This window comes from Haliotis rufescens, unplaced genomic scaffold (genome assembly GCF_023055435.1).
Source record: "Haliotis rufescens isolate VD_foot unplaced genomic scaffold, xgHalRufe1.0.p SCAF_1, whole genome shotgun sequence".
NCBI classification, from domain to species: domain Eukaryota; kingdom Metazoa; phylum Mollusca; class Gastropoda; order Lepetellida; family Haliotidae; genus Haliotis; species Haliotis rufescens.
Genome location: NW_025963779.1, coordinates 85,157,160 through 85,184,331, shown reverse-complemented (window position 1 = coordinate 85,184,331; position 27,172 = coordinate 85,157,160). Strand labels below are relative to the sequence as shown.

General features: G+C 39.2%; 2 protein-coding genes across 2 annotated transcripts; one reads left to right on the top strand and one right to left on the bottom strand.

Annotated features, from left to right (window-relative positions):
* Positions 1–7,741: 7,741 nt before the first annotated feature.
* Positions 7,742–21,272, bottom strand: LOC124122050 (alpha/beta hydrolase domain-containing protein 17B-like). The gene is made up of 2 exons (XM_046485213.2): positions 20,435–21,272; positions 7,742–16,581 (listed from the first exon to the last, which is right to left on the bottom strand). Exons 1-2 carry the CDS (start codon positions 21,079–21,081, stop codon positions 16,362–16,364), a joined length of 867 nt encoding a protein of 288 aa, XP_046341169.1. The 5' UTR covers positions 21,082–21,272; the 3' UTR covers positions 7,742–16,361.
* Positions 21,273–21,443: 171 nt separating this feature from the next.
* On the top strand, positions 21,444–26,109 carry LOC124122053 (uncharacterized protein C9orf85 homolog). Its single transcript, XM_046485217.2, has 5 exons — positions 21,444–21,635; positions 23,000–23,228; positions 23,836–23,949; positions 25,066–25,148; positions 25,795–26,109. Exons 2-5 carry the CDS (start codon positions 23,020–23,022, stop codon positions 26,055–26,057), a joined length of 669 nt encoding a protein of 222 aa, XP_046341173.1. The 5' UTR covers positions 21,444–21,635; positions 23,000–23,019; the 3' UTR covers positions 26,058–26,109.
* Positions 26,110–27,172: the final 1,063 nt, after the last annotated feature.

Sequence of the window (27,172 nt, the reverse complement as noted above, 5' to 3'; positions counted from 1 at the left end):
GCCAGCATTCACACACAACGTAGTTTACACGTGAGCCAGTAGTCACACACAACGTAGTTTACGCGTGAGCCAGTAGTCACACACAACGTAGTTTATACGTGAGCCAGTAGTCACACACAACGTAGTTTACACGTGAGCCAGTAGTCACACACAACGTAGTTTACACGTGAGCCAGCATTCACACACAACGTAGTTTACGCGTGAGCCAGTAGTCACATACAACCTACTTTACACGTGAGCCAGCATTCACACACAACGTAGTTTACGCGTGAGCCAGTAGTCACACACAACGTAGTTTACACGTGAGCCAGTAGTCACACACAACGTAGTTTACACGTGAACCAGCATTCACACACAACGTAGTTTACACGTGAGCCAGTAGTCACGCACAAAGTTGTTTACACGTGAGCCAGTAGTCACACACAACGCACTTTACACGTGAGCCAGCATTCACACACAACGTAGTTTACACGTGAGCCAGCATTCACACACAACGTAGTTTACACGTGAGCCAGTAGTCACACACAACGTAGTTTACACGTGAGCCAGCATTCACACACAACGTAGTTTACACGTGAGCCAGTAGTCACGCACAAAGTTGTTTACACGTGAGCCAGTAGTCACACACAACGCACTTTACACGTGAGCCAGCATTCACACACAACGTAGTTTACACGTGAGCCAGCATTCACACACAACGTAGTTTACGCGTGAGCCAGTAGTCACACACAACGTAGTTTACACGTGAGCCAGTAGTCACACACAACGTAGTTTACACGTGAGCCAGCATTCACACACAACGTAGTTTACACGTGAGCCAGTAGTCACGCACAAAGTTGTTTACACGTGAGCCAGTAGTCACACACAACGCACTTTACACGTGAGCCAGCATTCACACACAACGTAGTTTACACGTGAGCCAGCATTCACACACAACGTAGTTTACACGTGAGCCAGTAGTCACACACAACGTAGTTTACACGTGAGCCAGCATTCACACACAACGTAGTTTACACGTGAGCCAGTAGTCACGCACAAAGTTGTTTACACGTGAGCCAGTAGTCACACACAACGCACTTTACACGTGAGCCAGCATTCACACACAACGTAGTTTACACGTGAGCCAGCATTCACACACAACGTAGTTTACACGTGAGCCAGTAGTCACACACAACGTACTTTACACGTGAGCCAGTAGTCACACACAACGTAGTTTACACGTGAGCCAGTAGTCACACACAACGTAGTTTACCCGTGAGACAGCATTCACACACAAAGTTGTTTACACGTGAGCCAGCATTCACACACAACGTAGTTTACACGGGAGCCAGTATAGTCAAACACAACGTTGTTTACACGTGAGCCAGTATAGTCACACACAACGCATTTACACGTGAGCCAGTAGTCACACACAACGTACTTTACACGTGAGCCAGTAGTCATGCACAACGTACTTTACACGTGAGCCAGTAGTCACACACAACGTAGTTTACCCGTGAGACAGCATTCACACACAAAGTTGTTTACACGTGAGCCAGCATTCACACACAACGTAGTTTACACGGGAGCCAGTATAGTCAAACACAACGTTGTTTACACGGGAGCCAGTATAGTCACACACAACGCATTTACACGTGAGCCAGTAGTCACACACAACGTACTTTACACGTGAGCCAGTAGTCACACACAACGTACTTTACACGTGAGCCAGTAGTCACACACAACGTAGTTTACACGTGAGCCAGTAGTCACACACAACGCAGTTTACACTTGAGCTAGAATAGTAGCCGACCACAAGGTAGGTTACACATAAACTGAAACTAATTTGTTAATTATAACTTCATGCACTCCATCATGACCATGTTACCATTTACCCTATATCAGATACATTATTACCTTGCATTTCTTGTCCAACCGTGTTTAAATTGAAGCCACCATCTGAGGAAACGATTTTGTTTTAGCGATGAAACATGATCTGTCAGGACAACGCGGGGTCGTAATGCGATTATGAATCACTAGAAATAACATTGTGTGCATATTCATGTCATCTTCATAAACATATGGCGACCGCCGGTTGAACCTTCCGTGACATTGTGCGATGAAATCAACAGGAAACTATGACAACAGATATGTAGAAATTTTCTACTTGTCAAGTTCATTAACCGAAAGTGTACGTATCTCCAACACTTGAAGCAAACATTGATCTCCTTTTGCAGACAGTGCGAATATAAACAAGGACGTAGCACTCGGCATTGACTATATAATTATTACAACGAAAGTTTTCCAGTGCGTTGTTACAGAATATCAACACAATGATGGCATGTGAAACGCGGATGACTCTACAGAATATTACCACAATATTGACGTGTGAGACTTATATACTGTACAGAATATTACCACAATATTGACGTGTGAGACTTATATACTGTACAGAATATTACCACAATATTGACGTGTGAGACTTATATACCGTACAGAATATTACCACAATATTGACGTGTGAGACTTAAATACTGTACAGAATATTACCACAATATTGACGTGTGAGACTTATATACTGTACAGAATATTACCACAATATTGACGTGTGAGACTTATATACCGTACAGAATATTACCACAACATTGACGTGTGAGACTTATATACTGTACAGAATATTACCACAATATTGACGTGAAACTTATATACTGTACAGAATATTACCTCAATATTGACGTGTGAGACTTATATACTGTACAGAATATTACCACAATATTGACGTGTGAGACTTATATACTGTACAGAATAGTACCACAATATTGACGTGTACGGGTTAAACATCTCCAAAGCAGGACGTGCTTATAGCTTGTGTCAAGGCAGTATATGGGTTAAACATCACCAAAGCAGGACGTGCTTATAGCTTGTGTCAAGGCAGTATATGGGTTAAACATCACCAAAGCAGGACATGGTTATAGCTTGTGTCAAGGTAGTATATGGGTTAAACATCACCAAAGCAGGACGTTGTTATAGCTTGTGTCAAGGCAGTATATGGGTTAAACATCACCAAAGCAGGACGTGGTTATAGCTTGTGTCAAGGCGGTATATGGTTAAACATCACCAAAGCAGGACGTGGTTATAGCTTGTGTCAAGGTAGTATATGGGTTAAACATCGCCAAAGCAGGACGTGGTTATAGCTTGTGTCAAGGTAGTATATGGGTTAAACATCACCAAAGCAGGACGTGGTTATAGCTTGTGTCAAGGGAGTATATGGGTTAAACATCACCAAAGCAGGACGTGGTTATAGCTTGTGTCAAGTCAGTATATGGGTTAAACATCGCCAAAGCAGGACCTGGTTATAGCTTGTGTCAAGGCAGTATATGGGTTAAACATCGCCAAAGCAGGACGTGGTTATAGCTTGTGTCAAGGCAGTATATGGGTTAAACATCACCAAAGCAGGACATGGTTATAGCTTGTGTCAAGGCAGTATATGGGTTAAACATCACCAAAGCAGGACGTGGTTATAGCTTGTGTCAAGGCAGTATATTGGTTAAACATCACCAAAGCAGGACGTGGTTATAGCTTGTGTCAAGGCAGTATATGGTTAAACATCACCAAAGCAGGACGTGGTTATAGCTTGTGTCAAGGCAGTATATGGATTAAACATCACCAAAGCAGGACGTGGTTATAGCTTGTGTCAAGGCAGTATATGGTTAAACATCACCAAAGCAGGACGTGGTTATAGCTTGTGTCAAGGCAGTATATGGATTAAACATCACCAAAGCAGGACGTGGTTATAGCTTGTGTCAAGGCAGTATATGGGTTAAACATCGCCAAAGCAGGACATGGTTATAGCTTGTGTCAAGGCAGTATATTGGTTAAACATCGCCAAAGCAGGACGTGGTTATAGCTTGTGTCAAGGCAGTATATGGTTAAACATCACCAAAGCAGGACGTGGTTATAGCTTGTGTCAAGGCAGTATATGGTTAAACATCACCAAAGCAGGACGTGATTATAGCTTGTGTCAAGGCAGTATATGGTTAAACATCACCAAAGCAGGACGTGGTTATAGCTTGTGTCAAGGCAGTATATGGATTTAACATCACCAAAGCAGGACATGGTTATAGCTTGTGTCAAGGCAGTATATTGGTTAAACATCACCAAAGCCGGACGTGGTTATAGCTTGTGTCAAGGCAGTATATGGTTAAACATCACCAAAGCAGGACGTGGTTATAGCTTGTGTCAAGGCAGTATATGGATTAAACATCACCAAAGCAGGACGTGGTTATAGCTTGTGTCAAGGTAGTATATGGGTTAAACATCGCCAAAGCAGGACATGGTTATAGCTTGTGTCAAGGCAGTATATTGGTTAAACATCGCCAAAGCAGGACGTGGTTATAGCTTGTGTCAAGGCAGTATATGGTTAAACATCACCTAAGCAGGACGTGGTTATAGCTTGTGTCAAGGCAGTATATGGGTTAAACATCACCAAAGCAGGACATGGTTATAGCTTGTGTCAAGGCAGTATATTGGTTAAACATCACCAAAGCAGGACGTGGTTATAGCTTGTGTCAAGGCAGTATATGGGTTAAACATCGCCAAAGCAGGACGTGGTTATAGCTTGTGTCAAGGCAGGATGTGGCAAGATCGGGCTGAGGGAGAATGTGACTCACGTGACATTCATATGATGACGTGTGATACGATTATGACCTATGATCATTATGTGACGTTCGCATGTGACCCTTGACGAACTATTTGAATGTGTCAACGATATGATGTGACTTTTGAGGAATGCGACCTATGATGTGACATTTGTATTTGTGACCTATATTAAGGTGATATTTGAATGTGACCCATATATGAGGTGAGGTGAAATGGGGTTTAACGTCGCGTCCAAATTATTGCACTTATATAGCGAACGTGCATGTACGTGTGTGTGTTTGTGTGGCTGCTTGTACTAGTCCGGACTGATGCCGAATTATAGTGCTAGCTCACTGAGATACCATGCTGCAGTTTAACATGAATACCCCACTCAGACACAGTATACTGACTCCGAGCCGACCAGTCTTTGTTTTAGCCCCTTAATGCCGAGCGCCAGACAGGGTAACAAGTACCATCTTTTAACGTCTTTTGGTATGACGCGGCCGGGGATCGAACCCCAGACCTTCCGCTCTCCGGGCGGACGGTCTACCACTAGACCACGGAGGCGGTCGGACCCGTGTGGCATGTATGATGTGACAGTTGAATGTGACATGTATGATGTGACATTTGTATGTGGGGCATGTATGATGTGTCAGTTGAATGTGTGACATGTATGATGTGACATTTGAATGTGTGACATGTATGATAGGACAGTTGAATGTGACTTGTATGATGTGACATGCATGATGTGACATTTGAATGTGTGACATGTATGATGTGACAGTTGAATGGTCGACATGTATGATGTGACATTTGAATGTGTGGCATGAATGATGTGACATTTGGATGTGTGACATGTATGATGTGACATTTGAATGTGTGACATATATGTGACAGTTAAATGTGTGACTTTATGATGTGACATTTGAATGTGTGACATGCATGATGTGACATTTGAATGTGTGACATGTTTGATGCGCGAAATGAGATCAGGGAGACGGCACAAGACAGTATAACCATCAATCTACGATCAAGACACTATGTACTAAACACAATAAAACACATGGTGGGCCACATACAAAGTTATGTTCAAAGTGCATTATATATTGCCGCCTTGGTTAACGAATCAGGGCGCCGCGATGGCCGGTAATGTATGGAGCACGTTCCTCCATGTAGCAGGTGCCCGTCGTTCATGTTAGTCCCCCCACGTAATGTTTGAGTCAGTCTTTTGTTACAAGTGCACTTTGCCGTACGCGGTTTGGGAACTGCCGTCAATATAATGTGTGCCATTATATATTTGCCTGTATCTGGAAACCGGTTGATTAACGAGTCCGCGGACTTGGGTTTAGAGATTGGAGATAATTGGTAAAATATACGGTGTTAAACTATAAAATCGATACGGTTCTCTGCTTAAAATGGGGGTGGGAATAACCCACTCGTAACTTCTCAAGGTCCTTTGTCGTCCTGTCTTCGTAAAATGTGCCTTATGAAGAAACATTGGTTAATTTCAAGGCGTTCTTGGACGAAAACGTCATTTTCCAAACTACATAATACTTCTCTTACAAATCTCTGACTTTAAATCAGTTTTACCCCTTCGTGGCTTCAAATAAAAAGCAGCACATGTATAACCATTTGAATTTGACCTCTCCACTTCAACCAGCGGTTACAGGGCACCTAATTCCGTGTGTCGAATTACGCAGGGAGGCGGTGGTAATTTGGCTAAATATTACACAATGAAAACTGACCCCGACTCTCGTTGGAGGAAGGGTTTAACCAATCGATGTTAATTATCGTCGAGTCGTTGGGCTCTCGTAGGAGACGTCTGCATGTCATAACGTCGACTTTAGTGGATCCGCCGACGGCGATGTTAGCAGCGGCAGTGACGACGGGACATGTTCCCAAGAGTACGGCTTTGTCTGTGCAATGGCGGGAGACATACACTATACGGAGACCTGCGGCAACTGAAGCTATTTACATTGTAGTGTGTGTACGTGTGAACAAATGGATGAGTGAGCATGTGGATGTTACATCACAGCGTGTCAGCTTGATTTGGGAGGAAAGGTCTTCTACAAATTTCGTGGAACCCACGAGCACGGGTATGGTATTGATAAACCTAGAGACATAAACAGGGCGAATCTGGGATTCGAACCCGCCATCATTAGTTTCTGTTACGCCTAAGGGATGCAACTCTGCACGGCAAAATGACTGAGACACCCGTAAAACATGTTATAACGTGACAGTGAGTGAGTATGGTTTTACGCCGCTTTTTAGCAACAGTGGAACAGAAGAAATCTCAACTCCAACTTTATCCTGGTGCTTTCATAATCAACCAGTCAAACATTTCTGTAAGGAACATCCCACTTGAGCTGTGACCAAGACCCGTGGGGATTTGGGTCCCCAGCATCCAATGCTTGTCGTAAGAAGGCGAGAAAATGAATCGGGTGGTCAGATGGATTGGATTGTCTGGTCCAGACTCGATTATTTACAGACCGTCTGTCATATTGCTGGTATATAGTGTGGCGTTAAACAACATCCAACCAAACAAACGAAGCTTTGCTCAATATCCTTCAACATGTCATCAATTTGACAGAACACATTATGAACGCTGCACCTTCCCTGGTGGGCTGGCCCGGTTTACTTGCACTATCTAACAAGTGAACCTCCGGGGACAATGAGTGCGTTTTACCCAGCCATATCCCTACAGATTGTTTTCGAACATTGTTACCTAAGTGCATGATAAAAATAGCATCAAACGGTTGACATGGAATTGCCAGATAGACCCAAATGTTGTATCAAAACATACTTTTCAAATGAAATACTACTTTAGAGAGTGAGAGAGTTTGGTTTTATGCCGATTTTACCAATATTCCAGCAATATCACAGTGGGGGACACCAGAAATTACTACTTTAGACATAAGTGAGTGAGTGAGTATGGTTTTATGCCGCTTTTACCAATATTCCAGCAATATCACACCAGAAATGGGCATCACACATTGGCCCCCTGTTGGGAATCGAACCAGGTCTTCCAGGCTTAGGAGCGAAGGCTTTTTAACCACCAGGCTACCTGACCACCCCATTAGAGACAATGTTCCAGGGACCATAAAAGAAAACACAAACCAGACTGTGTAGTTCACTACGTTTTTATTTAGCAAAAATATGTTCCAAAATTTGGTGAGTGAAGATGACATAAGTGCTACAACTGGACATTAGAAGAAGTAGGTAGTATATGGAACCCAGACAACCCCCATGCCTGAGACAGGAATAGTTGTGACATTTAGTGTGTGGGGGGAGAGGAGCCTTGTGGAGGTGTTACAGAACACCCTATAGAATGGCCATCTCTCTAGATATTGCCTAACTACGATATAGCCATAGCCTGTTTCAGTATTCAAGTGTGATTGAGTGAGTTAGGTTTCTGCCCTTCAAACTTTATCCTAGCCATATCATATCCTGGTAAGATTCACCAGAGTGACTGAGAATCAATATCTGATCATCCCTTCCATTACATCAGTACAATAGCAATCTACAAGTTCAGTGATAGACCAAGAAGCATCACTGCAATAAGACCAACTTCTGAAGTAGGACATTAAGGGAATAAATAATTGTATTTTGCCATCATTCATAACAAAAAATATTCAACAAATATCCTAGGGACACCAAAGCCAAAATAAAAAGCTTGTTTGGGAAATAAGACAGCTAGAAGCAGCATATTACTATTCCTGTATATGGGAAGCTTGACTTGACTGGCGTTTGTGCTTTAATGCAGCAATTAGTGCAGGCATTCAGTTACCCAGTTGGTCTCCTCAAGTCGTTAGTCCTAAAGTGCCTCAATTAGTGAGTCATTAATTAACCCTACATTATAATGTCAGGTCACTGCCCTATCAAACCTAATTACTGCTACTCGGAAAGATGCAGTCGAAAATCATCTCCGTATTTACAACATGTTCAAAGGACACTTTCAGACATCATCAGCCTGATTTTAGCCCATATCATATTGAATTGATGACACATACGCTACAAGTACAAATGAGTGAATTTCAAATTCATTGAGCTTTGCCGGTATTTCTAGAATCTCAGAGAAGCTTGAAAGAGATGTTTTGAGTCAGCAGTATTTCAGCTATATCATGGCTTTCCACAGTGTCTAACTGGGCAGAGAATTGAAAACATAGCAGCACAGCGACAAGTAGCCACACAAAGGGGGTGACAAACTCTTGCACCACACCTCTATTGTTTTCCTTCACAGTTGTCATGTTTCCTTCACATTTTTCAAAGTGAGTGAGTTGGGTTTAACGCAGCTATTAACAGTATTCCAGTTATATCACCAGGTGTCAGCATAATGTGGGAGGAAAGCCCGAAATGATGCATGTCTTAGACGTTTACCACTTCGGTGAAACCCACAAGCAGGGGTATGGTGCTGACAAACCTTGAAACATAATCGGGGCGAACCAGGATTCGAACCTACAATCACAGGTGGGCCACCCGTGCCCCCCAGTTGTCATAACATTCAAATCAATACTCAGTGATCAAACACCCACTTTAGTTTTTTTTTAAATGTAAGCCACAGAAACACACAATCTAGATCCCCTGGACTTGTATATAACTGATCTTATTCCACTTATCACAGTGGTAACTGAGATTGAATAACACTATTAGAACACTTTCAAATAATTTGAAATAAGGTCAGCGTGAAATATTAAAAATCATAGATTTCCTATTCATTGAATAAGTATTCAATTCATTGTATTGAAATCACATTACCCATTCCAGAATGAGATTCTATGTACATCATGATTTAGACTTCACAAACACAAATCTAATTAGAACAAATCTGGTCTATTAGTTGGTTCCTGTGGTGTATGGTGGCCATTAATCTGTAGAGTAACATTTTCACCTCCAGCACACAAAACACTGATAGGGTTGACTTAAGTAATCCTGGCCTAACTACATATAATTAATGTAATTCCATTAACTTTAGACACAATCAATAATGGAACAGACTTCCCTGAAGATATACAACCACTAGCATAGCTTGTGTTGACAACTGGCAACAATGGCCGCACTACACAGCTCCTGACATGGGCCTTGCATTAAGTCCCTTGGCTGCTTTAGCCTAGCATCAGTGTTTGAAATGTTGGTCATATCCAGATGTCAGTATTACTCATGTATATTAAATGGTCTTCGCCTGTTAATGCATGTAGTGTCACTGTAGGAGTCATCCAATCACAGCATATGTCATCCTAAATTACCATCTCATTAGCATAATTAACATTCACCTTGGTGTTGAGTGTAGTGGTGTGGGCTATTTATCCTTCGAAACTTTGCATGGAATTATTCTCCATTGATAGTGCAATTACCTGTATGTTCCAGTCAGCTGGTACCAGTTAAGTATTGCATTAAGTCTACTGCACAGGCAACTGCTGACAAAAGTCAGGCCCACACTAGTGACCAGTCTAAGAATTTGCCTATTGCCTGAAACATAATTGTCTCATATTTAATTAAGTGTTGCTAAGTAATGGATCTATCAAATTAAACTGTCCTATATAACCCTTCACTGTAGTGGACTGTGACGTCAACTTGTCATATTAAAGATGCAAAATTGGGAGTTGTTTTGAACAAAATATACTACTCAAGACAAATAAAGGAACACCCACATTTGGAAGGCTGTGTGGTGCAATGACAGATTAACTATTGGGTGTTCCTTACCTTCTATTGAGTAGAATATGATGTTTATTACTTCACGCTGTGTAAAGGTATCCAGGAATAAAGGAACTGGCAATGAGTATCAGCGTTGATAGATCCATTTGATTATTATAAAAACAATCTGCAAAAAGACTGCCGACAATCTTTACAAACGCTAAATTACCCATCAAATGAAGCTTCAGCACACAGCCTGCATGTTTAGACAAATCAGAAAATGCCAAAGGGCAATAGAAGACAATATGTATAACAGAGCCTTGATCTTGCACCTTTAATATTGCCAGCTTGAGGCCATTTTTTTGGTTAAGTTATTATCCCATATCTGCATTCACTGGCACAACGCCATTGAGGATCCAGGATGACAATGCAGGTACAGGTTCAACGGAATCAGAAGCACAATTTCAAGAAAAGAAAAGGGCAGACAACCATCAAAGGAGTAAGATAAGACATGTTGACCACTAGTGAAGAATAAAGGCTGTTTAATAATATGTAGTGACATTGTTTTCTGTGATTCGATACCACAATGTGTATAGGGTTAAGGACAAAAATAATACCCCACACCTCAGTGTTGAATACAGATTATCTTACACGATCTTCACAATACATAAGGCAGGGACACAATATACATGTTACCATCGTTACAGAGTTGCAAACATTTGTACAGCATAATTTATACATACCGCATGTCTGAGAGATGGCTAATAAATTACTATTATTGCTGACTTGGAAGGAAAGAATGTAAATCCTAAGTACTGAAATAGTAAGTTTTGGTAAACATAATCATATTTTTTAAAAAAAAGGTGTTTTAAAATCTCAATATCTTTCACACAAGAATAATACCAGAATATTCTATTATAGTTCAATCAATTATTAAGTACATTTATAAATCTGAGACGTAAGGAGCATTGATATGTACATGAATTGTCACGGACATCCTATATCTACAAATGTTATTCTACTGATCATAAACATTAAGTTGCGATGATTCAAAGTGTGCCTGATATTCATGTCAATGTGGTGATGTGATTGAGTGTCTACTATTCCCATTTCATCGACCTCAAGACAAGTGAAGTTATGCCATGGATATGTTTTCTGAATGAAGGCAAACAATTGATTGCTAAGCATGTTGTAGTGAACACAAGTGGTAAATATGAAACCACATATTTCAAAATAAACCAGTACTTCCCAAGAGACATAAAAAAATAACTAAAATTCATGTATTTTCTAAAAGAAAATCCAGCTTGTGTAAATAGAAATTAAACACAATCTGCCAGTTATTATAAATGAGCAACTATGTAACCAATGAAAAGATAGAAATATTTCAGTTTTTCAGAGAGTGTTTTCATAATTTAAACATTGCTGAAGAGTACTTCAGCACATGGGTTGAACTTTGAGACTTTTCTAGTGGCCCAAATGCAAAACACTGATAAAGGACTAGAACACCTAGTAACTGGCAGACCAACATAAGTGTCTGCAGAGATTCATTTCATGGTAAAAGATTGTTGCTTTCAACACTCAGACCAAAACGTTCACAATGGGTAGCAAGGTTTGATGCACCATATCATCATACGTCCCGGCATTGAACGAAGCCGTACATTTTTCAGTGGATTTCACTGCTTGATGTATTCACTTAGTCAACTAGCGGGTGGAGGTATTTACACAAATTCAATGGAATACTTGTGGAGTACATTATCTGTGCCTAAGCATGTATAATATTACATGTCTATAGCCTCCACATGTTTACTTATAAGATAACAACACTGCCATTCTTTGGGCCTTGACAGTTTTGCATCAATTTCAAATTCATAAATGTCAAATTTAAACCAATTAAAGCCAAACTTTGTCATAACAGGCAAATCGTTTCAAGTAATACTTACACATACATACTTCAAGCACATATATCGAAAAATACTATTTTCTTAGGGAAATATTAATTTACTATATGATGGTAAAGCTATTGAAATCTGAAGTCTGAAAAGTAAATATCATTGTGACGACTATCCCTGGATAAGGTGAATGGTGAACAGCACTAGTGAATAGCACTCTCTAGAAAACAGTTCCTGAAACTAAACTCTCTATCATCATCACACATGCACATCTATATGAACAGCTCTCAAAGTCATGTGGTTTCATTGTATATACACGTTTCAAAGAGTTTTATTTCAGAGATGTATCACATCAGTCAAAAGCACTGTGGACATGGTAGTATCAACCAGGACAGTCATCATTACAGAGACTCAGGGGAGGTCAGCACAGTTACTCCTACTGCGCCGGTGGACCCAGTGTGCCGTCATCTCCACAAACCAACAGCAATCCCAATCTTAAGGCTACTCTGTGCCCACAACCCAGCCCAATATATATAACACAAACAGTGATAGAAACCAACTTTTAGTCCACTAGTCCTTATAATGTAGCATTAAAAATTGGCATTAGTCCTGTAGCCCTTGCCAAGCTGCCCAATTGTTAAGGTATCATAAAGACTAGAAGGAATTTGTCATTTATAAGGGTTTAGCTATATGGTATCATTATAAGGACCAGCGGACTACAATGTTAATTTCTACAGCTGTAATGATAACATATAGTAAAACCTTTAAAAAGGGCAAATCTCTACTAGTCCTTATGATACCTAAACTATCAGGGAGTTTGGCAAAGACAAAAGGGCTAGTGACGATTTCTAACGGTGTCAAAAGAATTTAAAGTACACCCTTTTTTCATATGACAGGTTAACTATAGTAAAAATGGAAAAAAATGGGTGTTCCTTAACTTATTTAGAGCCGAACAGACTACTGAACAGTGCAGGTTCGGAAACATCATGTTCATGTTTTGACATATCAGCCCATTTAAGCATAAATGGGTCTGACGGGATCAAACGGATCAAGTTATGCAATTATCTTAATAACAGGGATCATATTCTGGCCAAATCTGGGAATTGAAACTGTGGTGCTGCAGATGACTGGTAACATGATTTCAGAACATGCATCTTGTCCACACAGTCCTACCTATTCACATATGTGACCAACCATGAGATAAGGGACCTTATGGGTGAAAAATCGCATTTGACTTATTATTTTTACTTATTATAACTACTGTATTTTAGGACCAAGAGAATACAATTGATAAGCTTCAATTCTTCAATATTTATCACAGAGATACATGTCACTAAACATTGGCACAAGTCCCATTTTCAGACTCATGACCGTTAATGTAATAACTGAATCTTAGATGTAATGTCTGATTAGTTAAAAGTAGATATATATGCAGAAATGTTTTGAAAAAAACTACGAACTAATAAGAGAAAAAAATGATATTTTTTACTGTCCACAAACAAGGCTATTTTTACAGAAGGAAGTTGACATCAAATGTCTTTCTTAATGAAGTCACAGCACAATTGTATCCTAGCACCCATAAGGTCCCTTTTCTCCTGGTGGGTCACAAATGCTGAGTTACTGAGTTTCCCCAATCAAGTTTCCCTGGTGTGCTGCTGATGATATTAGTCCCTGTGCTGACCATCACCATAAAGGCAGTATCGTAATACCATCACTCCTTGGTCAAGTGAAATAAAGACAGGCAAAGTTGGAATTAAAATACTACAGACATGCTAGATAGATGACAATAATAACACAGATTGCGAAGACATATAAATGTTATATAAAACAAAACAGTATTTCATAAACATAGGTAAGTACAGAGTTGGCGGTATTTTGTTCAGATATATAACATAAGTTTCCTCCGGTTGTTCACTGGGTGTACCTGTCATGTCCCAGTAGAGTCAGCTACTGTTAGGGTTAGGCGTCATGGTACAGTGCACTGCTGGTCAAACTTTCATAGGGAAGAGACCTCAAATTGCAAGTTCTTCTCTGACTTGCCCTTGAATATTCATATTTAATGTGACAACTAATTACCAACCCATAAAATACAACATATTTGCTGACAGATATCTTCATAAACAACTGACGCTCTATCTGATAATTCCATGAAACAAATTCTACTTCCTAAAATTCACCTAATATTGCCTTGCTTATCAATAATCCCAAAATGATTTCATAACCATGATACTTTTGTGAAGATGGTGAAGGAAAACAAATGCACAATGAACAGTATTAGCATGATTAAAACCACTCCACCACTTGTTCAACAGATCAACTGATGACATAGGGAAGGGGGGCAACTTTACAAGCTAGTCCATGTTGGCCGACATTGAACAGCCTGCTGTTGAACCATCATGATCATCTTGACCTTTCATCATCATCATTCTTACATCCTTCACCTCAAGGTAATGGAGGTTTGAATACTCTTTCCATCTGTCATATGCACTATCCTACAAGTTGTATTATTTGTACATTGTCTATATGGCCATACAACATATTCATGAACCCTAGCTTATGAGAAATTGGCACCTAAAATATTTTTGTCCTTAACCATGTTGACAGTGATAAATACGGAAATACTGATTCTATTCCCTTATCATGACTCATTATCATGAAACATTTTCTACACATTTGAAGCACTGCGATACATAGGTGTGATATTGAACATGCTAAAGCAGTGATTACATAAAAGGAAGCTAGCGACTCATGCTCATATGATTTTATCAGCTGAGACAATGTCCTCAACTCCTACATAAAATCGGAAATTAAAATTGAAATAAACGAAACCTATTTTGTAAGAAAGTTCAATGCTAAATAGTCTGTAAACCACAGTATTTCGGTAGATTGAAGGGCATGAAATACAGTCTACATGAGCTATGACAGAAGTATATTGTAAGGTGAGCTTGTGGTTCAGCCATTTGAATAATACACACAAAAAGTTCTAGCAGCCCTTTTGATAACACTGGTCATACATCATGTATATAATTGTTGGTCCTTATACAGATATGAGTGATTATTCATCATTCAGCAGTGTGTGCTAGTGGAATAGTTTCATATAATTAAAGAAGTTCCTAGCCTGACATTGGGGACTCAGCATGTGTGATGAAGGCATCAATAATGAACAAAGAGTTTTAGGCTAACTTTAGGTACATACAAAAACCTTATATATATATATACTATGCCACTTAAAAATTAACCTGAACTGAAAACCAAACATATGACATTATCAATAACTTCTTACAATAACCACATACAAATCATCCTCTAAAAAGTATATATCCTAACAAACATATTGATGACATGCTAGCCCTCCTCAGGCTAGTGTGATCCCGCAAAGACCATTAATAGTTAAATGTTTCAACAAAAGAGAGATGAAAAATTATATTTCACCATTTTAAGTTTTGGCATATCTGCTCACATACATAACAGTGATCACAACATTATATATATATTACAGACTGTACACAAGCAAATGAACCATTTGCTATTACTATACAATCATCTCGACTGTATTCTTCCTGTGGGCAAAGAGGGGGAAACTGATAGGGAAGTCCATGGTACACAAGGGGAGGGTGGTAAATCCAGTTGTGTATGTGGATTGTGGTGGTAGAAACGTTCACATAACTCGGATCCCCCAAAAACTCTCAACATCAAACAGAATTTCGAAACTTTACAGATTCCAAAGTCCCAGAGCACTCCAGTAGTATCCAGAAATTTTGAACATTTAAACACAAAAACTGACATTTAACATAGGTAATTTCTCAAATGACATCAAGAACTGCTGCAGTTGATAGTAATCTCAAGAATTTACAAACAGCCTGAAGTTGAAAGGATTCAAACATTTACTAGGAAAGTTATCCTTGTGTATTAGACAAAACACCACTGTAGTCGACAGTTCCAATGAAGTGAAAAACGGCAGCCTCCTGAGTCAGATCACTCACTGTAGCCATGATACGTGGATGCTTGGAGTGCAACCCATGTAGATGAGAGAACCTGTCATGGACAGGACTGTGTCCCTAAGTCCCTGTATTGTCAGACAACCCGTTCAACAGCAGAGTTGTTCTTCAACTCCACCTCTTCGGGTGTGTGTTGAGTCTGAGAGGTTGAGACTGCCTCAGGTTCTTCGTTGGGTGTCTCCACATCATTCTCAGTTTCCGTTGCTCCCTCAATGCCCTCCTCTAGTCAATTGATAGCCAGCTCTACGTTGATGAACTGTTTTAAGCGCTCTAAATACTGTCCATAAAGTTCCACATCATTGTGTCCAGCGCCCTCTACCCACAGTGGTTCTACTGTACGAGGACATCGCTCATAAATTGCAAGTCCATGAGAAAAGTCTATCACTTCATCTTCCGTCCCATGAATCACCAGCACAGGGGATGTGATTTTAGGAACTTTGTCAATGCTGAAACAGAAAAAATGGTGATGAGCCAAAATTCCATTACTGCTTTTTTTGTCTGATAAGGATGAAAATGCTACACTGACATGACAATATCCATTATGACACCGTTGGGCTAGACACGGTTATTTGTATGAAAGTCCCAAGACTTCAAACTCCAGTAATGCTGCACACTGAAATTATCTGTGGACCAGAGAGAGATTTCCTGATTTATGTATGCATCAGGAAAGTAGTGTGGAGACTTCATCACCACTTGCAGCAATGTCAGCAATATGACAGGGCACACAGAGGATAGGCTTCACACATTTAACCACTAGACTACCAGGCTGATGATACAGATGGCTTAGATCATGAACACATGATAAAAAACTAAGGCTGTAACGATTCACTGATACATACGATATCATTGATACTTATGAAAACAATACTTGAATCGTCATTTTGTGAAATTGCAATAAGCTATAAATAGAACAGGATCTAATAGAGTTACCTATTCGTTAATGACAGAAGTAGCATAGCTTCACCTGTAAGAACGGCAGAACACAAGGACATGGTGACTGAGGACACACCAACTATTAGTGTACATTTAATAACCATCCCATAATTAAAAACTTTTTTTTTTCTCTTGTGGTTTTCATTGTTAAACTTAAAGATTTTGAGATAACCATAAAATAAATAAATAAATGTATGAAGAAAGAGGTTTTAGACCTGTATTTCAATGATTTCATCATTTCTTACTATTTGAAGTGGTGTATTGTGATACCTGTAGTATCGCCAATCTGTATCGTGATACAAATCGTATTGCAAGATACCAAGCGATACTCAATTCTAATAAAAACCCAATGTAGGATCCAATAACTGCCATGACCTTGAACATATTGAACTATGCAAAAGACAGATGCATCAACAGAGTTATGACCGTGACTGGATATAATCATATTAATTCTGTTAATTGCTGATTCTAGCTTTTTGAATATTTCCATAAAGCACAGATTACCCATTTGTTAATAAAACTATTGAGTTTGTTCTGAACATGTGCGTCACCATTCTGAACATAGTCAAGGGGATTTCCCTCTCGTCTTATGCAACATTTAAGAATTTGTTTCCACCTAGCATCATCAAATAAATCTGAAAGAGGACTGGGTCTTGTTCCTTCATAAATGAAATATTAAAGTACTCCATACACATATTTCTCATACCATGTGACACATAACCATGACAACCAAGCCTACATCATCATCAGAAAGGAATGTGTTGGGACTTGGCTGATGTTAACAGTTTGGTTTCCCCTGAAATAATGCAGATAAACTGGTTACTAACCACTTATTTTGCTGAGTGAGGCATTAAACAACAAACAACCCCAACCCTTACCCAAAACCAAACCACTTATAGTGACACTGTCCAAAGCGAGTTAGTGAGTTGTGCTGAAAACCTCTTTGAACATGATGAAGCATATTTCAGTTAGATCACACAATAAATACAGCAGGTAGACACTTTACCACATGGTGAAAAACATGACCACGGATATGGTGCTGACAAACCAAGGATCCACATCAAGTCAGTTTGAGATTTAGGGAGTGAGCGAGTATAATTTTACACCATTTTAGCAATATTAGCATATCACTGTGGGTATTCATCTACTACTGATCTGATTCATGAGTTTCAAGTAATATCACTTTCTACTGTTTGAAGGCATTTAAAATTCATAACTGATGTTCACTTTGAGGAAACTAAAGTCAGATATATTGTATGTAAAAGTAAACAAAGTTGGTCAAATTCCAAGCATAATTCACAAATCTACCTTTCATGTGATAATTTATGCATTAACAAGTTACCACATGTTATGCATGCAAGAAACATCTGTGAGGTAAAGGTATTGTAATTGATATCGGTACCTGCCACACAATCATACATTAAAGTACCTGATCTCATTGATAAACATTGAAAACAACTAAAGCTCATGGTTCTCCTTGCATTGGCTCTGAGCTATGTCAAGGTAATTAGCATGATTAACGTGATTAATGGCCAAGGCTGGTGACGAATTACTTGTAATTATATCCTTCAGCATGTTCTCAAATAGGGAGTGAGTTTGAAATATTTTCATGTGCAAAAATAGAAAATGGAATGAATAGACACCAAAAAGTAACATATTGGGATTAGTCTCAAGACTTGTATTGTATAGCCAATATGCAAGAGATGAAATCAATATTGCACATTTGATATGGACATGACAGAGTAGCACCAAGTTATGAGAATAACCAGCTGCTATTTTCATGATTACTGAATTTGATTCAGCTCACAGTGACATAGGTGTAGACAGTTTGAACCACCCATTTTACCATGGTATGCACACAGAGGTATTTGCTCCTTGACCTTTATTCCAGCAGTTAACTGAGTTAACATCAATTGCATCAAGAAAGATCATGGAGGAAAATGCCTGCAACTCCTGCTTCAAATGTAGATCAGCAATAGAAACTAACTGTTTAAGTCCACTAGTCTTTATCATGTTTATAATGATAATATATAGCAAAAACCTTCTTCAGTGCAAATTTCTACAAGTTCTTATGATACTTTTGGACAGTTTGGCAAGGACTATAGGAGTATTAGGAGTAGTGCCAATTTCTAATGCTGTTGATCCTAACCCTAAACATACATATTTGCAACTCTTGGTTGTTCCACATCATATCTAAGTATTAGTACTATTACATAAATCATTTTTAATACTTCTAGCCCTGAGGTATTGATTCTTTTTAAATTTGAGGCAGGGCAAAAGTTTTACCAGATCATGTTATACATTCTGTGGTCATGATGGTATTAACCAATGATTTTTTCCCAAACAAATTTATTCAATAGAATATTTGCAAATACCGTAAAAGTAATGTTCAAAATTTTCATAAATGATTTCTATGATATTCATGGAATATTTATCTAAAGACTTCTAAAAATTCTCCCTGGATCATGTCAGAGTACACAACAACCATAAACAGAAAAAACAAGGGCTTAAGAAAAGGGGCAGGAGAAATGGGGGGAGAATGCCTGAGCCTAAAAGGTCACATTCATAAAGATGAGTTACCCTTTTTGTTTCCATTTCGGAAATAGGATGAAATTATCTATGAGCAACCTTTAAAATTTTGGTTTATTTTGAATAAAGGGAAGCTTTAACTTAACCTTTTCATATAATTTTTTGCTTTCTTTGCAATATGTAGAAGACATGCATTTGGCATGGAATCAAAACTGCCATAGGCAGGATAGGTAAGGAACGATTTGTCAAATGTTTTGAACAATGATAAAACAACTCAAACATGTTGTAATCAAAATATGAAAAACCTACAAAAGGATATACTAACTGTATTTCTCTTGTGAAAATAAGGACTTAACTCAACTGTTAAATGCTGTCTTATGTCAACTCAAACAGCCAGCTCAAACAGAGTGACAGGTGAGGTTTTTACACTTAAAAATTGTCAATAATAAACATTAATAATTGTGTTGACTTGATAAGACTTATTTTCAAAAATGACATGACCATGATAACATGTTATGATTCATTTTGTAACAGATCATCAATGAAACAACTAATTACATTTGTTTGTTGTTTAACACCGCACACAGCAATATTGCAGCTATGTGAAGGCGGTCTGTAAATAATCAAGTCCGGACCTGATAATCCAATGATTGACATCATGAACATCCATCTACACAGTTGGGATAGGATGACAATCCTGTTAGTCCTCTTACAACAAGCATAGTCGTCTCTTACAACAAGCATGGGTTGCTGAAGACCCATTCTAACCCGGGTCTTCAGACGTTAAATGATTAGATAAAATTTATGGACTTCACATAATATGAACATAAAGCACACCTGGGGAAGGCATCAAAGAACCAGGTTCTCTTGGTTTCGGGGAAAGCAACCCTCATTCCAGACATCAGGGGTGAGTGAAGGACGACAGCACCGACTTCATATCTGGAAGCTAGGTCGACTGTTGGTACAGTTCCTATACTCTGGCCATATAGGATGACATTCTGGGGATTTATTCCATATCTTGTCCGCAGTGCCTGCCAGGCTGCATCTATGTCTGCATAGAGATTTTTTTCTGAAGGTTTTCCTGAGCTCACACCATAGCCAGAATAGTCAAAGCTGAATATATTGCAATTGATTCTTGAGCCAAGTCCAATATAAAAGCTACTCATCTGTCCAAGATCAACAGCATTTCCATGGCTGAACAGAATGGTGAAGCGTGCGTTTGGGGAACATCTAGCAAACATACAGGAGATTTGGTTTCCTCTTGCGGTTCGTGTCATAAAGACTTCAATGCAGTCTAGTTCTCTCTGGGTATACTGCCATTCCGCCCGATCTTTGAGGTGTAGGCTGTACCTGGACCCTGCTTCGTCGGAAACCAAGGAATAAGTCGGCTCCGGAGGAAGGAATGCCAGTTTAGCTGCAATTCGGGATGGACATGGCGGACAACAGAAAAGACAACAAAGCTCACTGAGAGACAAGCCGTTCATGATGGAAGAATCGCGGGAAACTGAGAGTGAAGAAGGGAGGTAGGCTCAAATGAAATGTTCTACACAACCCTGATAGTTTCAACCATGTAGATATGTGCTTGTCCTGACTTCTCTATCGAAAACATTAGACAATATTGTTTGTTCTGTCGGAAAACATTTACGACTCCTTCTGGTGACGTCATGCACAAAATCGTCTTCCGGAAAGATTGTAGGATCGGTCAAATTACATCAAATATTTTTTGTTTATTATCACTGTATGACAAAACTAAAAATATGTATTGGGTTATAAAAATGATGGAATCGCTACCGACGACATGTTAGTATTTACACTTGTCTCCGTACCTCTACTGTACACCACATCCGTTTCCAATCCTACTTCCGGTTGTCTCTTTTACGTTTCACCACATGTTGCAAGTGCTCGTTTGTGTTGATGTTTATTTTGATAAGTGTACACGTTGTCGCGCAATACATTTTACTAATTTTGGCTATTCAACGTCTACATAACATATAACATAATATCTAACATTCAATATTTCGGTGGTGGGATCTATTAGGTAAGTTCCGAATATTTTTTTTGTTATTTTCTACCAACGTACAATTCAAAATAAAATAAAATAGCGGGCTAGTCATTCAATTTAAGTAAATAAGGATGTTTAATAAATATGTATATATTAGGATCATACATGTATCACCTGCGATCACAACTGGTCATTCTAGATTTTTGCACTGGTCACAGAATATCCTAATAGCCATGTCAAACTCAGGTACAAGGGTGAACATGTTGAAGGAAACTTTTGTTTGGGGAATTTCTTTGGTTGCGACAGAGACCATTTACCGATCCGATCAGATTACCATAGACCATATCAGTATATATGGTCTTTGGTTGCGATCAGACTACCAGAGACCATATTGGTTTATATGGTCGTTTGCTGCGATCAGATTACCATAGACCATATCGGTATATATGGTCTTTGGTTGCGACAGAGACCATATACTGATATGGTCTTTGGTAATCTGATCGCAGCCAACGACCATATATACCGATATGGTCTATGGTAATCTGATCGGATCGGTAAATGGTCTCTGTCGCAACCAAAGAAATTCCCCAGTCAGATTACTGAATGGAGGTAATAAAGAAATTAAGCAAAGTAGTTATTAAAGGTGTCATCTGTTTGGCTCAAGAATCCATGCATTGTTCTTTTGATCGTGCGGTTGCTCAGGGCTCATCCGACATGACCTCCCGCCAGGTTTGTCCGATCTTGGCAGAGAAATGCATGGAATCAGAGTAAAAGATCCAATTTTGTTTTGATTGGCAAATTTAATATCTGTCCTACAAGTTCAATATTTGCCCTACAGAATAACAATCAAATTGTTTTTGTTGTCATCATGATCATGTGGTTTTAAGCCAGCAGTCATAAATTCCAAATGTCATTAATGAGAGGCCACAGAGATGTGTCCCTTTGGCATTCTAGGATCTTTTGAGTGTGGGTGGGAAACCCTGATACACCCTGGTTAATTTCAACTCTTTGTCAGCTGCTCAAACCCTTTGTAAACCCAACTCGTTCACTCTTAATGAAAAGGGGGGTAACAAATGCTTCTGAAGAAAACTAACATTAGTGCTTTCTAACCACAGACAATGTCAGTGAAGATTTAAGAAATTTCAATACATGTGCCGGAAGCCCATTTATGTCTGTAGTGAGGCTTCCTACACATGCAAGACAGTATATTGTGTGAAACTCTTCTTTAAACTATTTGTGGTCTATGTCAGAGAATATTATACTTCATAGTTGCTGATATACAAATCAGTAAATATCTTAAAGCTTTTGAAACTCATCTAGGATCAGGCTATGAATTGTTATCCGTCTCAAAGACATTAGGATATATCTGTTTTGTGTTTATATGTTTGTTCTCATTTCAGACTCTGTGTAGAACATAAATATGAGCAGCCAAAAAGGAAATGTGAACAAATCTCGCAAGCAGAAACATGCAAATACATCTGTCTTCAGAAATGACATGTATAACAAATCCAAGAAGATTGCTACCATCAATCAAACAGAACTCCCAAGCTTGTGTCAACGTTGCAAAGAAAAGATTGAGTGGAAAATAAAATACGGAAAATACAAGCCACTCACCGTTCCCAAGAAATGGTATGGAGTACGCTGACATGTAGTGATTTAACTGAAACATTGTTCTAAAGTGGCATAATACTCACTCACTAAACATATTGTTTTTAACTGAGTTTTTTTAAACGTTTATCATTTCATCATGTTCATGGTGACCTGTAGAGTACAGTGTACCTAATTTACCAATTTATTTTGTTTTGGCAAATTTTGCAAAAGTAAAAAGGAAATGTTTATATTTTGAGTTATTTGGGAGAAATTAACCCCAAATCAAGCTTTTATTATGCCTCTTGGCATATTGACCAGAACAATCTGTAACATATGTTGTTCGAGGGAAGATTGGCAGGGAATTTGACTCTTCAGCCAATGGTCTCGATGTGTGACATCATAGAGACAGTGTCTCCTGCATGTGAATCAGGAGGGTCTGTCAGTGAGAAATGTTCAGGTCATGTGGTCAGTTTGGGTTATGGGTCCTAGTGTGTGTATACCAACTAATGGAAACGCCTTAAGTCTGCAAATAACAAGACTATGAGGAATTCACAGTATCAGGTTTGGGTGAGGTCATATATACAATTGTCTTGTTGCTGTTTGTTACTAGATACTGTGTGTTTATGTATTTTCTGTTTTCATTCAGCATTAAATGCAGTGAGAAGACAGTGAAGAAAGCGTACTATAATATCTGTTTGCCCTGTGGACAAGCCAGCGAAATCTGCTGTAAATGTGGAGAGAAGAAGGACATTGTTGAGCAGTAAGTTCACAGGGGTTGTAACAAGTCAGTGATTCTCCACAGAGAATTCTGATATATTGACAAAAGGTTATTACGGGACATGTGACAGTATCACAGAATAAAGTTTAACTAATTACTGTAATAATTAGTGTTCATCACCAAATAAGACCCAAAGTTAAGCTTTCATGGCGTTATTATTTAATGTGTCATGACATTCACAAACCTTATGCAGGGTTCACAAAGCCATCGTTTGACAGTAGCTATGACCTATGCTAGTCATAGTGCTGAGATCACTTTGTGGAACCTGTCATCTTCGCCAGATGTCATTTGAAACTCTTGTTTTCAGAATCATGAGTTCATTTGTTTCTTGGGGGCACGGGTTGCCCAGTTGTTTAGGTGCCGTGATTCGCTGTGCAGAGTTGCGTCTCTTGGGCACACCAGAAAAATTGATTGTGGGTTCGAATCCCGGTTCATTCTGATTATGTTTCTAGGTTTGTCAGCGCCATACCCTTGCTTGTGGGTTTCACCGAAGTGGTAAACGTCTGAGACCTGCATCACTTCGGGCTTCCACGCACCCGGCTACCCACCAGGTCTGGGAGCAGTATTGCCATAAATTTCAACCCCCATCCCCCAGACACAAGGACAACTGTCACAAGCGTGCAGTGTCTGACCCTTTCCCCATGTTGAAGCATATTGAAAAAAACTTACTTTGTACTTACCTTTTGATGAAAAAAACAAAACTCCATTGCAAAGACATTAATACAACATATATCCCCATGTTATGGGTTTTCAGACGCTGAAGAAATATTCATAGTTTTCTCGCCAATCACATGAACAACTGTAAAACATCTCATTCACTTATAGGCTAAAAGACAACTTTATCTTAAAAACAAGCCATCATCTGACTCTGAGTATTTACAATACGAGACGGTTGTCCGGTGCTGTTACGTAATTGGGATACGATGACATGCATCAACCAAGTCAGTGAGCCTGACCAACCGATCCCGTTAGTCGCCTCTTACGACAAGCACAGTTGCCTTTTACAGCAAGCATGGGTTGCTGAAGACCTTTTCTACCCCGGATCTTCATGGGTGTGTGACCTCTTGAAGTCCTTGATGATACTGCGTTGTGTTCCAGACCAGGGTTGACTGCAGAGCAGCAGGCAGTGGAAGACAGTCGACTGGAACAAGAGATCAAGTACCTGACAGAGAGGCAGAGACGTAAGTGTTGCTGCAGGATCACATACCAGTAGTTAGACATTCAGTAGACACACAGGACAGAATTCCACGGGTGTAAACACATGGATGTCAATTTCCACATGTGGGGAGCATGGTCAGCATGTACATGTGTGTTGACCCACAGATGCCAACATTTCAGTGTGTATATTGTTTATTGCCAGGTATCTTTTTTTGGCTTCTAGTTAGATTATTGACATTGGAGGACATCATACCATGACACTGGGGAATTCTTTAATCACATTGGACATGAGAAGATCAAGGTCACAATATGTAAAATAGTCACTTAAAAGTTTGTGATTGCACTTTTTCCAAACTTACATTTGTTCTCGAGGGTAGCGTCCTGCTTTGGAAAAGTTCTGGTCAAGATCGAACAAAGTTCAAGGTCAAGTTTCAATTTTTTGTGAATGTTAGCCATTTGGGTATATTTTAGTATTTTAATTAAAAACTAAGCATGGTGTTTGAATGCATGCATGTTATTCCTTACTGCAGATGTCAATGGGATTTATGTCAAATGTCAAGGTCATTCATAAGATTGTGCAAAGTGTCTTATTATTTAATTTATTGCTGGTTATTTCTTAAATTTGACAGTTTCCATTGAAGCAATGTCATGATGTTCCATATGTTTCAGGTTCCTTCTTCCGTCTGCAAGCACAAGGAAAGCTGAAAGGGGACTTCCTGGAGAAATGCAGGGATGGTGATGACAATGATGAAGACAATGATGAAGACATCGACAAGGACAATCGCGATGATCCATCTGACTCGGACAGTTGTGCCAGTAATGATAGTGATGACATACAGCAAGAAGGTGGAACAACTGCCCTAGAAAACACAACTCCACCGGGCAGGGATATCGAGTCAGGTTCAAAATTGGAAACATGGTTTGAAAAGTGAACAATGACTTGTGAAAATGGCGGAGGACTTGTAAATAAACTGTCTATATATTGTCTGTTTTTGTGTTATACTGCGATGACCTAGATGTTACTTACCTAGTGAAGCCTCTATGATCCAAGCTGGTAATATTTATTGTCAAATGAAAAAATCAGAAATGTTGACATCCTGTATGACCTAACATATTTTGAGCTAAATAAACATCGTTGGTGAATTGGTTCATTTGTGAGTTCAGGTGAGAGTATCCTCTCATTATCCAACACTCACTGAAACTCCCCACTACCACATTACCATTTCATTGACAAACAAATATAGTAAGTCTTTGCAATACTTCTACACCTTACTGCCAGAATTCACTGTGCAGAGTTATGTCCCTTGGATGTGGGTCTGTCGGCTTAGTAACCCCTCCTCTTTTACGACCATTGTCACAGTGTTCTGGTTTACCGGTGATGACCAGATTATTACCGATAAAATTAGGCTTGGTGCGGTAATTCATGGGACTGCCAGACCCTGTGGATAAGGTCCCATTGTCTATGTTTTGAGCAAGGAAATAACATTTTGCTTTTCTTCGAGGTTAAATATCAATTTGTAGCAACTTTGTCTCAAACACAAGTGAAATATTCCAGGGGAAAAAGAGAAAAATGTGATTGAAATTTGTGCGAATGAGGTGTAGATCTAAGTTATTTCAGGGATAACATCATTGAATATGGTGCCCATCAACATACAGAGAATTGAACCAATCTCATTAAAATCAAAGAGATCTACACCTCATTCGCACAAATTTCAATCACAACTTTCTCTTTTTCCCCTGGAATATTTCACTTGTGTTTGAGACAAAATTTGTTTAGCGGCAGCGAGAACTAAGATCTGATTTTAATGAGATTGAGAATTGAACATGATGTTGGCCAAAAAAAACCATAATTTTTTTGGTGTGTATTCAAAGTTGGGACTGACACAAATTGTAGGGGTCTGGTATTTTTTGGAGATGCCAGTCCACTGGGACTAGCAATGTAAAGAGCCAGCGGAAACACTGATGTCATCTTGGGCTTTCATCCCATATATTGACAACACACCATGATAGAAGTCAAATACTTTTCAAGCAGATTTAAACTAAACCT